Here is a 16,338-nt window from a genome sequence, read left to right as displayed (position 1 = left end):
CATTTTCCTTAAGTCCACTGCTGGGAGATCAGTGGGTCGGAAGCAGTGCGTGTGCAGATGATATATTGAGCCGAGAGCTCAATCTGCGCATGAGCCGACTACGGGCGCCATTATTTGAAACCCGCACCACCGACATTTTCAGGATGGCCCCAGCCTTACCGACCGCAGCAAACACTAGCACAGCCCGCAGCCTAGCGCACAGCCCGCAGCCCACAGCATTGCCCCTGCCTCCTGTGACCATTCTCCACCACCTCCTGGTAAGCTATATTCGGCTTGTAAGATGCATCCCTCATTTTCCTCCCAAATTTGTGGGAGGAAAAGTGCGTCTTATAATCCGAAAAATAAGGTATTCACCTCCCGCAGTTAATCAGTGAGATTGATATTGCTTCTTTATTTTAAATTATTTTGAACTATTTAAAAAAATGTGGAAGTGGACAACCCCATTAATGTCTAGACAAAAATATTCTTGTGGAGAGAAGAAACACCATGATCCAGCACTGCAGATGGTGAATTACAAAGTTTCATCAGTAAACACTTTGGGACCAGGTTAATTTATATGCATAGACCCTTTAATAAATAAATCATTTCATTTCACTTATACAGAGAAAGCTGTAAAATTGCCAGATATAACAAAAATGACAATTCTAATGCTATAGTCACACGTTCACTTGTCCTTTCCGTTTTTCTCCTCCGGTTAGAAATGAAAAACAGAACAGGTAACAGAATTAAGATTCTGTTTAATTCCTGCATCAAATGGAAGCAAAGAGGCCCAATTGATTTACAGTACAGACCAAAATACTTAAAAAAGTGTGAAACAACTGAAAATATGTCTTATATTCTAGGTTCTTCAAAGTAGCCACCCTTTGCTTTGATTACTGCTTTGCACACTCTTGGCATTCTCGTGATGAGCTTCAAGAGGTAGACACCGGAAATGGTGTTCCAACAGTCTTGAAGGAGTTCCCAGAGATGCTTAGCACTTGTTGGCCCTTTTGCCTTCACTCTGCGGTCCAGCTCACCCCAAATCATCTCAATTGGGTTCAGGTCTGGTGACTGTGGAGGCCAGGTCATCTGGTGTAGCACCCCATCACTCTCCTTCTTAGTCAAATAGCCCTTACACAGCCTGGAGGTGTGTTTGAGGTCATTGTCCTGTTGAAAAATAAATGATGGTCCAACTAAACGCTAACCGGAATGAATAGCATGCCTTCAATTTTGAATAAATCCCCAACAGTGTCACCAGCAAAGCACCCCCACACCATCACACCTCCTCCTCCATGCTTCACAGTGGGAACCAGGCATGTAGAGTCCATCTGTTCACCTTTTCTACAAAGACACGGTGGTTGGATCCAAAGATCTTGGACTCATCAGACCAAAGCACAGATTTCAATTGGTCTAATGTCCATTCCTTGTGTTCTTTAGCCAAAACAAGTCTCTTCTTCTTGTTGCCTGTCCTTAGCAGTGGTGGCAGTGGTGTCCTAGCAGCTATTTTACCATGAAGGCCTGCTGCACAAGTCTCCTCTTAATAGTTGTTCTAGAGATAAGAAGGTGTGTTCAAACTTTTGGTCTGTACGGTATATTGGAAAGAAAAAGTTCTGCATTTATCTGATATAAATGAAAAGGATAATCTCCCATGTGAACAGAGCCTAAGCTTCACATAATTTAAAGGAAATCTATCAGCAGGTTTTTGCTATATAAACTGAAGACAGCATGCTGCAAGGGTTAAAACATAGAATCCAGCGATACCTGTCTTGTCAAGGTCTGAGCGGATGTTTTCCTGGAATGTTTGTTTAGCGAGAAGTACTTCTCATTGCTCCAACTACAATATCACGAGCATGGCAGTCCGGCAAGCCCCGTCCTGTGATTGACATGTCACTGTCAATGTACAATCTCTATTCAGAGCTTGATGTAGGATGATGGGACAGCTCTCTCAGCTCTGCTAAATGGCTAAATCTAAAAATTCTGATTGGGTCAAAATGGCTGCACCCAATAATCTAAATGATACATTTTTGGATTCAGGATCTCTTTTGCCTACATCAGGGTGCTCTCAGATGAGGTAGCAAAAACCTGCTAACAGATTGTCTTTCATTCCACCCAGCGTGTATATTCATGTAGGCCTTTTTTATTCAATAGGATCTTCACAAATATCCCTCAAATGCAGTTGACTTGACTTTGTCATTTAGCAGATTCATTTGAACAGGTTATACTTGTAGAATGGATTCTAAACACACTTCTTCCATTAATGTTTTTAGTGGGGTTATTGAGCAAGTCCTTGAAGAAGAAATATAGTTCTCATTAGATAAAGATATGAAGATATTTGTCTTTTATCCCGCTTATAATCGAGTGCTCTTGTCATCCGGTTCACCATGTAGTGTGTGTGAATTACTTAAGTTGTCCTTTGGCAGGCTGTCTGACCTGAAAGAAAACATTTGCTATTACTAGTGGAAATTGCTAAATAAATCTGTGTACATAAAATCTGATAAGTGTGTCAGTGGTAAATAATTCGATATCCAGTTGTGGGGTCTCCAATTCTACATCAATTCATCCAGCATTCAGGAAAGTAGATTACTAGATACTAATAACATCATTGATAAATCTTTGACATACAAAGCAGAACATACAGTACATTGTCATATCTAAAATACTTTATATCTATAGGACAAATTTACCTTGGAATATTATTGGTTTCAAATGTATGATCCTGAAGTTCCCTGCCCTGTGTCTCTGGTAAAAGGAAACAAAAAAGACCCCCGATGATCGGCCCACTTCCATAAATGGCCATTGGTATAGCCGGGTGAAATTTGTCCAGAAGAATAATAAGTGGTGCTATGATCCCACCTATACGAGCCGACATAGAGCAAAGTCCTACTCCATTCTGCCTGGAATATGGAAAAAAAAAAACTATGGTAAAATAATAATAATAATAATAATAATTAAAAAGGAATAAAAATGAGAGCACTAGGGCGTGGGCCAAAGTTACAAAGTTAGAGAAGGCCGCATGAAATCAGCAGAACCGAGTCCCAACCATGGCCCCGTCCGCGCCCCTACAGTTACACATTATTTTACTGCTCCAAAATGCTGCCTTGAGAACAAGGGTTGTGGCAGTACATAACCTGCTTGGATTCACATGAGCTCTGCAAAATATAAAGGGCCAAATCATCAAAGTGTTAATCCTAGAATTCTGGCATGAAAATCTTTGTAAAGTTGCAAAAGTTGCAAAACTCAAAGCTGCACTAAAATTTTACAACTTTGGTCATTCCCACAGCCTTTTTACCCAGTTTGGACAGAGTGGGAGGAGCCATGACAGGCCACTTCGGGGCAACCGGCACTCATTAAATTTATGTCAAATGGTGGTGTTCACCACAATAAAAATCGTACTCCAGTCTCCAACTGGAGGTAAGTATCCAGGGGCGTAACAACCGCACTCGCAGAGGTCGCCATCATGACCAGGCCCGCAGTGTTAGGGGCCCGACACCTGCTATGCAGATCAGCATCTGGCTCTTCTCTGTGAGAGAGGAGCTGTGCTGTTCTGTGGCAAACCACGCAGCCGCTATATGGCCCATGAGTCAGGGGGGTCCGGTGTCAGCAGCAGTGGCGGCATCGGGCCCCCCTCGCCCATCATCGCACACAGCAATGATGAAGCAACGAGCAGCGCGCTCAGCTCCATGCTTCATCTTTCTCCCCTTGTGTCTCCGCTCGACGTCACAGTGCAGCTGAGCGTGGGGACGTCACCACTGTGCGACTGCTGTGCTGAAACTGCACAGCACTGAATGCAGGACAGGGGACACTCTGACAGGAGCAGCCGGGGAATGAGGAGAGGTAAGGACTTGTTATTTTGGGTTTTTTTTAATCAGTGAGTACACGGTGGCCAGAGGCCTAGTGGGCTATATTATACATGGAGGTCTATGGGGTTGCATTATATATGGAGGTCTATGGGGCTGCATTATACATGAACTATGGGGTGCATTATAATATATGGAGGACTATGTGGTGCAGTATAATATAAGGAAACTATGGGGTGAATTATAACACATGGAGGATAATGGGAGTTGCATTACAATAATTGGAGGGATACCATATACATGAAGGACTATGGAAAATGCATTATAATACATGGAGGACTATGGAAGTGTATTCTAATATATGAAGGGTTATGTGGGACCCTTTATACTATATGGAAGGCTATGTGGGGGCCATTATTGTATTGGGAGAACTATATATGAGGGCTGATAAAGATAAAGCAGGGGATGGGAAACCTGGCTGCTGAGGGAAAGAGCATAGTGTCAGCATCATTATCCCATACCCCAAGTGTCTGTGTCATTATCCCGTACTTCGAGTGTTAGTGTACGTGGAGGGGGGGGCCAAGTCCAAAGTTTTTGTACCGGGGTCCATCAAACTCTAGTTACACCACTGTACGTATTTCTTCGCCAATGGTTCTGATTCATGAAAAGGCATACACCACTTCATGAATTAGGATAGTCTGACTCCAACACAGCCTCTCATCAAGATCGGCATGAAGAACACCGGTTTTCATGAGTCAGGGCCATAGTGACTGCTTTCTTCCAAAAAATGCACCACAGAAATAGATCCAAGATAAGGAGGTATGTGTGGATTTTCTTTTAGCATTGAGATAATACTGTTAAACATACTCTATATCAGAAGTCTCAAACACGCGGCCCCTCAGGCTGCTTTTTGCCACCTGCAGGCACATCCCCCCATGACAATCAAAGCCGGTGCAGGACCCACAGCCATCACTGCTCACTGCTTTATTTCAGATGAACGTTTTACCAAAGCTGCGCAGAGTGAAGCTCTTTCTGCACTAATCCAATGGTGGCCGCTGGCCAATCAGAGGCAAGCAGCTGATACGTATGATGTCACCTGCTTGTATCTGATTGGCCGGCGACTGCCATTGGAATAGTGCAGAGAGAGCTTAACTCTGGACGGCGGCGGCAAAATGTTCATCTGAATTTCAGATGAAGCACTGACAGCGACTGCGATTATCAAGGGGGGCGTGTGCCTGTTGGCCGCAAACAAGCAGAGAAGAGGATGTCGAGGGAACAGAGGACAGGTGAGAAGAATGTTTTGGTGTATGTCTGTGTGTGTGTGTGTGTGTGTGTGTGTGTGTGTAGAATGGCACAATAAGGGACCAAGATGAGACATAGCTACAAGAAGAGTATCAGTAAAGGGGACATTACTACAAGAAGAGGACCTGCATGGGGACATTAGTAAAAGAAGACATGGATGGGGACAAAGGTGGGCACACTAGTAAAAGGGGACAAAGGTGGGCACATTACTACAGGATGGGGCACATTACTACGGAATGGGAACAAGGATGGGGCACTTTAGTAAAAGGGGACAAGGAGGGGGCACATTACTACAGGATGGGGCACATTAGTTAAAGAGGACAATGCTGGGTCACGTTACTACAGGATGGGCACATTACTAAAGGATGGGGGCAAGGATGGGGCACATTAGTAAAAGGGGACAAGGTTGGGCACATTACTACAGGAGAGGGCACATTACTACAGAATGGGGACAAGGATGGGGCCCATTACTACAGGATGGTCATATTACTACATAATGGGAACAAGGATGGGGCACATTGCTACAGGATGGGCACATTACTACAGGATGGGGCCAAGGATGGGGCACATTACTACAGAATGGGCACATTACTACAGGATGGGTACAAGGATGGGGAAAATATGTAAAAGGGGCAAGGATGGGGCACATTTGTAAAAGGGGCAAGGATGGGGCACATTACTACAGGATGGGGACCAGGATGGGTACATTACTACAGAATGGGGACCAGGATGGGTACATTACTTCAAGAAGGGGAACAAGATGGGGGACATTGCTAAAAGATGATGGCCAAAATTACTACTGCTAATTGTAAAACTAAGAAAGAAAACGAAGCATGACATTTTTTTACCATCAAAAATGTTAATATATATATATATATATATATATATATATATGAGAAAAATTCCAGCCGCACACTGTGAAAAACCAAAATAAATTTTACCTTATAACATAAATGGAGGTATTTAGAATATTATAATGGCCATTGTAATACCAGCCCAGCGCCCCTTCACGGCAACCTCCTTTGCTGGGTCCTACACTACACTGCATCTTCTCTGGGTTTTAAAAACCTACAAGATCAGTTGGTGAACAAAAAGGAGGCTAATGAAGCAGCCAGGAGTTGGGGTGCAAATCCAGCAAACAGAGCACCACTCCCTGCACAGTTTGCAGCAATGGTATGTCTGCCCCTGATTCCACCATCAACTGGAAGTAATAAGATTATTGAAAAGAGTTTTGGATCCACACATAAGTGTTAAAGCCACAAATTTGAATACTTAAGAGGAGAACCCATGCCATGCACTTGCACAAATAATAATAAAAATATATATTAAGTTGCACTGGATGTCTGATCGCGCTTTTTTCTTGTTTGTTGTCTGTATACTATGCGATTTATCCATGGTCCGTATATTGCCACGCACCATTAATATAATATAACATATATGGAATATAATTTGGTAATGTTATGATGGTGGCGTGTATGTCAAAGAGTATAATCTTTAAGAGGAGAACCGCCAAGGGCTGAGCAAAAGGAAAAAGTACATAGAATTCTTCACCGCTCTGCTGATTCGGTAACTTCAGCGCCCCAAACCACCTCTAGCACTAACATGAGCACAAAAACAGTACATCGGGAGCTCAGTGGCATGGGTTGCTGTGGTCAAACTGTTGTTTCATATTATGTAGCCATATTATCTCTGTATTACATTGTGTGGTGCCACCTAGAGATAAGCAGATCGAATTGTGTAACTCCAGCCCAAAAGTCACATTGGGGTTCCTAGAAGATCGGAGATTCATGAGCCTGCTATCCAGCATCTAGAGACTTCTGACCTGCCCGATGGACCAGAGTCCAGTGAATCGATCTGCCCATCTCTGGTGTCTTCATGAGACACCATATTCACTGCTAGAAGCAATGTTTCAAGATGATAGCTCCATACTACTGAATGTACTGGGGCATGTCATGATTTTTTAGTCACAAATTTTCATGGAATCTAAACTATGATACCATCACATGCCTGTAAAATCGAAGAAACCTACAGGTACAGAATGGCCCCGCAGCATGGCAATGGTATACTACAAATCAGTACATTATAGAAATGTGATACAACCATGTGCATGAGCCCAAGGGTAATAAACCCTCCAAAATGTATTTCTTTCACTACAGACATCTCACCTGATGATTGTTGGGAATAACTCAGCAGCGTATATATAACAAACTGAGTAAGAAGACGCCGTTGCGAATTTTCCAATTACTGCCAGCACTGTGATCCCAACAGATAACTCTGAAAATGTCACAGAGTAATATTCATTATACTGCATTTATATTGAAAGCGCTTTAAAGCTAAACACAACATTTCAGTTATTTTGGAAGTTTTGTCTTTAAAGGAGTTTTTCACTACTAATTTGACCCCCTTTCATTTGTCTTAACTCTTCCTAACTAACACTTTCCTAATATACTTTTGTTACCTACCCTGCTCCTGTAAGCTGGTCTATCCTATATTCCTATGCTGATGTTCTGGCTTTGATCCTTCAGGTCTGGAGACCGGAATTGGACAAACTGAGCAGGGCACGACACTGGTGGGGGCAGGGCTCCTTGTCTGTTAGTGACAACAGTCTGGGCACATATGCACAGATCCCACTTCACTCTCCTCTCAGTCTGCTTTACAGTACAGTACAGTGCTTTGATGTGACAAGTGCTGTGATGTGCCAATCATTAGATCACATTGTACAATCTGCACATTGCAGCACTTGTCACATGAAAGCACCGTACTGTAAAGCAAGCTGAGAGGAGAGTGAAGTGTGATCTGTGCATGCACTCCCAGACTGCTGTCACTCACAGACAGACAACTCTGCCCTCCCCAGTGACGTGCCCTGCTCAGTTTGTCTGATTCTAGTCTCCAGATGTCATTGTAAGAATATAGGAGTCACAGAGAGCTCAGCTTTCAGGATCAGGGTAAGTAGTATATTAGGAAAGTGTTAGTTAGGAATAGTTAAGACAAATGAAAGGTAGGTACATTAGTAGTGGAAAACCTCTTTAACTATGTGAGTTGCATATGATAGTCATCTGGGGCTAACAGGGTTCTCCATGAGAAAGGTCATACATACCATAGAAGCAAACCATATGTCTGCAATGAGGTGAAAGCTGTGAACCTGGTACTCGTCTCTCAATAGGATTTGCATTGCTTGTAAGCAAAGGGGAGAAGCCAAGGGAAAGTTTAGAGGGGCAAAAGAAGATCAAACCTTCTTTCCTGAGTAGCAAAAGCACCTATAATAGAAGATTATTTTGCTCTTTTGTATACCTTTTCTTTCTTTCCTGTGTTTATTATCACAATTTATAAACCTCCTGTCATTTTCAAAAAAACAATCAGAAATGAACAATTTAGATATCTCAAAATGCCTCATATAACAAGTGATTTCTCCAAATCAACACAAAAAGACACTTTTAAACTTTTTAGAAATTATTCAACCCCCTGAACAGAATTCCTCATAAGATCTAACATTTGCAAATCAGATGATGTCTCGGGTACCCCTGATGCAACCAACCAAGGGCTTCTTAAAACACATAAAGTAGCTCGACTAGCTAACAATTTGTAGACTGAGAATTTTGATTGCATGTTAGAAATATGGCAGGAAAGTCGCCCAAAAATTAAGAGAAGAGATCATTGCTTTACAAGAAAAAAAAACAGGAAAAAGAATACAAGGAGACAACAATGGCCCTCAATGTCCGAAAAGACACATTTGGAATTATAGACAACAAGAATAAATCTAAGTTCTCTATCACTGTCTTTGGCGTATGGAAGAAATGCGGAGTACCCGGAGGAAACCCACCATAAGGAAAACAAACAAACTCCAGTGTTAACCACTGAGCCATCTCAAATTACTAATGATGCTTGTCGTTAAGGGGTTGAATAGTTCTGAGACTGCAGTAATGAGTAGTACAATTAGCATTTTATGCTGCATTTGGTGAAACCACATATTGTTTTGAAGAATTTAAATAAGTTTTTGCATGACTCATTTATTGCAAACAGCTGAAATATTATATGTTGTAAATTTTGCTAATAAATTTGTAATGGGGAATGTCAAATTTTGATTGAAACTGTACATACAGTGTGTGATGCTGTGCATCAATAAATGAACATAACTAAAAGAAAGCATCAGCACTGGCGTTGTGAAAGATGGGGAGCAAAAAGGTCATTGGGGCTTAAGTGAAATGATCACAAGCATTAATACAAGTTAATATCATTAGATTTGCTGCCTCACTCTCCATATTTGTTTAGAGGGAACATGACAGCTGATACATGTAGCCCGATCCACAGACAGCATGTATCAGACCCTGGTAGCATGATTTCAGCCAAGTATGCTTTATTCTGAAACGCTGCGGCTTTTCAGTGAAAAACATATTTTAAAATCCACCAGAGATCAAGCCGCACAATAGACTAGTCAGACATTCTTCTCCTCTCCCCAACCTCACCCCCCCCACACTTCCGTGGACAGATCCCTCCCGATACACACATGCAGAGAGAAGGAAGTGGGTGGAAAAAACTAGTCTCCAGTGCAGCTCAGTCCCCGTTGGCTTTTAAAGTATGTTTTTCTCTATAAATGCCATAGCGTTTTAGTGTCAACCATACATGGCTGATACATATTGCCCGTGGATTGGACCTATACCGTGGCTTCACAGAGGTCTCCCCTTCATGTTCTGGTATAAATCCACACAATCTCTCTTGATGTGAGACTAGCAGAAAAATATTGGGATCAGAATGTCATACAAGCCCCCACTACTGGTAAATGGTCTAACAGTATCAGTGAGAAAAGGGAAAGTACCAGCCTTGGTGGTGCTACATGTCGTCCTGATTTGTAACCCTATTTTGAGATATACTTATCTATAATTAAATGTATGCAAAAACAGAGGAATACGTATGAATACGTGGCTTACCCTTTGGTATTGCGGTGATAATGAGGCAAGCAGTTCCTCCCAATAAAAGAGATAATGATTGACTCAACCTTCTTCCAAAAAATTGCACCATGAACATAGATCCAAGACGTGCAGGAATTTCCACAGCTCCAAAAATGAGCTGCGTAAGATAAATGTCGAACCCAAAGCTTCCTACATTCAGACTGAGGCCATAATACACTAAACTGTTCACAAACCTAAAACGAAATTTTTAAAAACAGAGAAAGTTTACCTTTAAGTCATTTTTATGAATACATATGGGTATATTTTATAGCAAACTGAATGGACTACTTGTTCTATGCAAATATTAACACAATACAATCTTCAAGAGACAGGAATTTGATTGTCTCATCTTGATGACTCCTTTCCTTATTCCCCATTAGGATATATAGGATTCATAGTGTGGGGTCTTCTGCTTAACAATCCCTTTTATCAGCCAAAGCCGTATTCAGGCATTGGGTCTTGCTTAGAAGGACTTCAATGCAAATTTTGCAAAATCTGAAGTGGATTTTTTCTGCTGTAATTTACATATCATGTGCATGTGCCCCTAGCATTACAAAGAGTGAAATCTGCGGTAAAAATCTGCAGCATAAATTGACAAGTTGAGTATTTAAAAGTCAATATCCATTCAGATTACATATGGAATTTTGTACTCCTTCTGTGATATGTTATAGAATTTCTGCTTGGAAAAGTGGATACAAAATCTGCAGCCCCTTTTGAAAATACCTAAATTGAGAACACTATACAAAACACATTTCATTATGATTATGTTTGATTTATTATTTAAAAAAATGTTTAGTTTAAAGGCCACTTTACACGCAACAATATCGCTAACAAGATATCGCTGGGGTCACGGAATTTGTGACGCACATCTGGCGTCGTTAGCGACGTCGTTGCACGTGACACCTACGAGCAACCGCTAACGATTGCAAAATAGTGAAAAATCGTTGATCATTGACACGTCATTCATTTCCTAAATATAGTTGCTCATTTTGGACGCAGGTTGTTCGTCGTTCCTGAGGCAGCACACATCGCTACATGTGACACCCCGGGAACGACGAACAGCATTCCTGCGTCCTAGGAAAACGAGGTGGGAGTGACGTGAATGCAGCTGCTCTCTGCCCCTCCGCTTCTATTGGTGGCCCGCTGATTGACGTCGCTGTGACGCCGCACAAACCGCCCCCTTAAAAAAGAGATTATCCGCCGCCCACAGCGACGTCGCTAGGAAGGTAAGTCCGTTTGACGCGTCCTAGCGATATTGTTCGCCACGGGCAGCGATTTGCCCATGACGCACAAACGACGGGGGCGGGTGCAATCGCTAGCGACATTGCTAGCGATGTCGCAGCATGTAAAGCTCCCTTAAGGATTGGGTATTCTCACAATCTATTTAATCAACAGAACCCTTAATGCTTTTTCCATGCTATTACAGTATGCTTGATTTACACAGGAAGTATTCGTTGACATTTTGCACCAATTTTCTGATGGAAAAAGTTTGAACGTTTTGGCAGACACCTTTTCTAAGCAAAGTGTGCGTCTTTTTTTATTTTACTATACCATATTTCTAAAACGTTAATGGGTTTTAGAGTTAGTTGCTTGACCAACTGCGGACATCCAAAAACGCTCCAAATTTATTGAGTCGGCTGAGTCTTAACTTAGCATTTCCTACTCCAACAGCCTCCTACTTAAAACTGGTGTATGGAGTGCATTTGTTTCAATGCAGGGGCACAATAATAATAGGTGCACTCAGTGATCGCCAGTGACTATTTCCACTGAATGTGCCTCCTCGTGGGCACATTCAGGTGAAATGTATTGAGGTGAAGAGACCCACCAGTTCTCTGCACCACAATACAGGCCACCGGCCAATCAAAAGCTGGCAGCTGACCCCTGCATGCCAGTCACAGGCAGCGCATGGCAGAGGCATCAAGAACCGCTCATAGTGGGCACAACGAAGTCAGTTGCCAACCTCTGCACTGGCTATGGAAGAGGACTCTGCACGTCGTGGGAGATGACAAAGGTAAGAAGAATAATTTGTTTCAATTTTAAATGTGTTGGATACAAAACGGCAGAACAGGGGACATTATTGTAGGAAAGTGCCAAGATGAGTGTGATTATTAAAGAAAGGGGACAGGATGGAGGAAACATTACAGGAGAGGTCCCAGGACAGGGGACATTATTACAAAAAAGGACAGGGACAGGGGACATTTTTACAGGAAGGGGTCCAGGATGAGGGACATTACTACAGAAAGTGGCCAGGATGGGGACAATATTATACAAATGGGCCACAATGAGAGACATTATTATAGGAAGGGGTCTAGGTCGGAGGACATTATTACAACAAGGATAAGGGACATTATTAGAGGATGGAGCCAGGAGGGGGGAATTATTACAGTAAGGCGCATGGGACAAGAATAGGAATGTTATTTTATATGGTGTGCAAACATGCATGACTTTGTAAGATCTAGAATGCAACAAGGGCCTATACATCTGACTAATATGCAGCTGGGGGCGCAAGCCCATTGGACACCACTGCTCAGGGAATAAATCCACCTCATGTCTCTGTATGTTCAACTTCTTTCCCCCTGTAAAGCAAATGTGTCTATTTTCTGATTTAGCATATAATTAAAACTCCAAATACTGCACATACCTATGGATGAGCAGGTGTCCACGTATTGTCTACAACCTTTTTTACCTTGAGAGCTACATTCAGCTCTAATAGATGGTCACAAGCCACATTCAATAAGACCTCTCCCACTTACATCATAATAGCGTCAAGAGCCCCACTGTCTAGATATAACGAATGGCAAAACTCCCCCACAGAAAGCTCGCCAAACCCTGTGCCCCTCTCCCTTATAGGCAGTATACTTAGATCCAGGGGTTCCCATTGTATGCCTTATGATAATTTTGCATTAAAGGGAAGATGAAGATAAGACGTGATTTTTTTTACTCACCATTTTCCCTTGAATATGGTAAGTAAACACTTGGCACTCAAGAAGATGGAGATAAGATGTGATTTTATTACAGAGTCTTCAGAGGGTGAACAGAGGACAGACGCTGTGTCAGGGCAGCGTCATGCCATGACACAGCGATGGATGCCACAGTCTATTACCTTAAAGTGAACCAATCACCAGGATTTTTGTATATAACCTAAATCCCGTGCTATACTGGCAGTATCAGGCTGATTCTGTACATACCTGTAGTGGTCAGCTCAGATATTTAGGTTTTGAAACCCAAGAAAGTAAAGTTTATAAAATCGGCAGCTGCTTGAGTGACAGCAGCTGAGGATCAGATAATATCTGGGGGGTATTCATAGTTATCTCTTCCCCCTCATAGAATTAGCATAAGTATTATACAATCGATGCAACTTTTCCCTTCCAGGTCCTGTGAGAGGTCATACCCATGTGACTAGAAGGGGTAGGGCCTCAGCCAACAGAACAATGTTGCTTAGTGGTATCAGCTTTGTTGGCTGAGGCCGCGCCCCTTCTGGTCACATAGGTCTGACCTCGCAACATAGGTCCTGCAAGGGAAAAATGGAATTGTATGTATAATACTTATGCTAATTCTAACAGAGGCAGGTGATAAGTTATTATCTAATCCTCAGCTGCTGTCACTCAAGAAGCTGCTGATTTTATAAACTTTACTTTCTTGGGTTCCAAAACCTAAACATCCGAGCTGACCACTAAAGAAAGGTATGTATAGAATCAGCATGATAGTACCAGTATAGCACTGGCTTTAGATTATATACGAAATTCCTGGTGATTGGTTCCCTTTAATGCAAGATTATCGTAAGGGATAAAATGGGAACCCCTGGATTTAAGTATACTGCCTATAAGAGAGAGGGGCACAGGGTTTGGTTCCCTTTAATCACATTCATCACACTATCGGACCCAGCTTCAAGCACCTCTCCAACTACTAGTATCATCCTTTCTCCAATTTTCTATATTTATCCTCAGCTACCCACCAGTAAATATGCATTCATATCTGCTATGTTGTGCAGGGCTACTCAGAAAAGTTACCATTGGGAGACCTTCATTTCATAGTTGTTTGCTAAAACATCGAGCTGGCTGACAGCTGAGAGCCACACAACATTGGCCTGCGAGCCACAAGTAGGATCCCTGGTCTAAAAGATCAGACCCACTGCACTTTAGCATTTGTTACAGGTGGATAGATCAATATAAGAGTTTGTACAATTGTATTCTGGCTATTGCAAGGACACTTATCAGGACTTACCATACCAAACACATAATAAGTGTTCTTTTTGTCAGAGTTGGGGTCTTAAACAGATCTATCATGTTGCCAGATTTTGTCTGTTTTTCTTCTTGTAACTTAAAAAAATAAGAATAGAAAATAATAGGGGAATCTAATATAATATATATCAGTAACCCAAAACTAATCCAAGTACTTAACAATGAGTGTGTTTGAGATTACTGACAAGGAAGGGGAATGATCAAACCTAACCAGTGGCCCCTATCTTCAATGAACCCAGTGCAGGATTTTCAGCTGACGTTATGATATACAATATGCAACTATACTGCTGTAAATGTATCACAGTACATGAAAATAAATTTAATAATTTCCTAGAGCAACAAGAAAAACTGGATGACCTCCCAAACTCATGGAAAATTTGGCAAATCTCCAAGGCACCAATGAAGCCTCCTGAAACATCCCTAACACCATTGGTTCTGAAAAGTTTCGGGTGCCTGATATCAGGACCCTCTGTGGTTAGATAGAGCCCCAGCATACATTTTCAAAAGATGGGGCTTGGAGGAGCATGATATGAAAATTGGAATGCAAATTTTTGCCAATATGCTTTGTTTGCCATAAGCAAACTCTTCCCAGACTCCTGTTACCTGTAAACATTGGCAAGCATGTATATATATAATTGCCTTATTCTGTCTGTCTGTCTTGCTCCAAAATAACATCATTACAGTGACAACCGTCGCCACACCGCGTGCGCTAAAGAGCCTGCGACCAATAGCTCAGCATGAACTACAGCGCGACAGGACGACGCCCGACACTTTTCCCCGCACCCACACGGAGCCCCGACTCCCAGGTGACTGCTGCACCCCTGGAAGCCCACACCGGCAACCCAGCCGAGACATACCCTTGCGTTGCTGGGATCGTGCCGGGAGCCGGCGTACGCTGGTAACCATGGTACACATCAGGTAACTAAGCAAAGCGCTTTGCATAGTTACCCGATTGTGTACCATGGTTACCAGCGTAACTCGGTTCCACCCACCCCGCACTCCGCCCTCCGCATGTATACACTGAACACACGCACACACACGCACACACAAATAGTCACCTGCCCCCAGCCATGCAGTCCCCGACACTGACGTCCATCACTGACGTCATGGCCCCGCTCGGCTCCACCCCCCCCGCACTCCGCCCTCTGTATGTATACACTGAACACACACCCCGGCACTACTGCACCCATGATCCCCACACACACGCAGGCACTACCGCTCCCATCATCATCACTGCACACACCTCGGCACTACCGCTACCATCATCCCCGCACACACGCAGGCACTACCGCTCCCATCATCCCTGCACACACGCAGGTACTACCGCTACCATCATCATCCCCGCACACACCCCAGCACTACAGCACCCATCATTATCCCCGCACACACCCCGGCACTACCGCACCCATCATCATCCCCGCACACACCCCGGCACTACTGCATTTATCATCATCACTGCACACACAAGCACTACCGCACCCATCATCATCCCCACACACACCCCGGAACTACTGCACTCATCATCATCACCGCACACACCCCGGTAGTACCTCACTCATCATCATCCCCGCATACATGCAGGCACTTCCTGAGTGAAGTCTCTGGTGACAGCGCGGCTCACTTCAGTTGCTGCGTGGAGCTGACACAGAGCGGTCGTGTTCTACGGCGCTCCCTGTCAGCTTCATGTAGCAGAGCTGAAAGCGTTGTGCGGATTACGTCGGACCTGGATGAGTGTTTGGGGATTAATAAAGTGGTAAATGAGGGGTTTTTTTGTTTTTTTTTATTCCAAATAAAGGATTTTTCGTTGTGTGTGTTTATTTACTTTCACTTACAGGTTAATCATGGAAGATATCTTGGGGAGACGCCTGCCATGATTAACCTAGGACTTAGTGGCAGCTATAAGCTGCCATTTAACTCCTTATTACCCCGATTACCACCGCACCAGGGCAATTTGGGATGAGCCAGGTAGAGTCTCGGGACTGTCGCATCTATTGGATCCGGCAATTCCGGGCCGCTGCTGGCTGATATTGTTAGGGTGGTGGGCTCCCCATAATGTGGCGCTCCCCATCCTGA

The 16,338-nt window shown here is 43.2% G+C and overlaps 1 protein-coding gene across 1 annotated transcript in view; it reads right to left on the bottom strand.

Annotated features, from left to right (window-relative positions):
* Positions 1-2,327: 2,327 nt before the first annotated feature.
* LOC142244498 (solute carrier family 22 member 13-like) overlaps positions 2,328-16,338 on the bottom strand; it is a 32,105-nt gene continuing 18,094 nt past the window's right edge. Inside the window, exons 6-10 of the mRNA XM_075316733.1 lie at positions 14,249-14,343; positions 10,004-10,218; positions 7,244-7,352; positions 2,664-2,873; positions 2,328-2,409 (exon numbers count right to left, since the gene is read on the bottom strand). Of these exons, the coding sequence (XP_075172848.1) occupies positions 2,328-2,409; positions 2,664-2,873; positions 7,244-7,352; positions 10,004-10,218; positions 14,249-14,343 (711 nt within the window). The remainder of the gene's footprint in view (positions 2,410-2,663; positions 2,874-7,243; positions 7,353-10,003; positions 10,219-14,248; positions 14,344-16,338) is intronic.

The sequence above is a fragment of the Anomaloglossus baeobatrachus genome, chromosome 6 (assembly GCF_048569485.1).
Source record: "Anomaloglossus baeobatrachus isolate aAnoBae1 chromosome 6, aAnoBae1.hap1, whole genome shotgun sequence".
Taxonomy (NCBI): domain Eukaryota; kingdom Metazoa; phylum Chordata; class Amphibia; order Anura; family Aromobatidae; genus Anomaloglossus; species Anomaloglossus baeobatrachus.
This window is presented reverse-complemented; position numbering and strand designations above follow the sequence as displayed.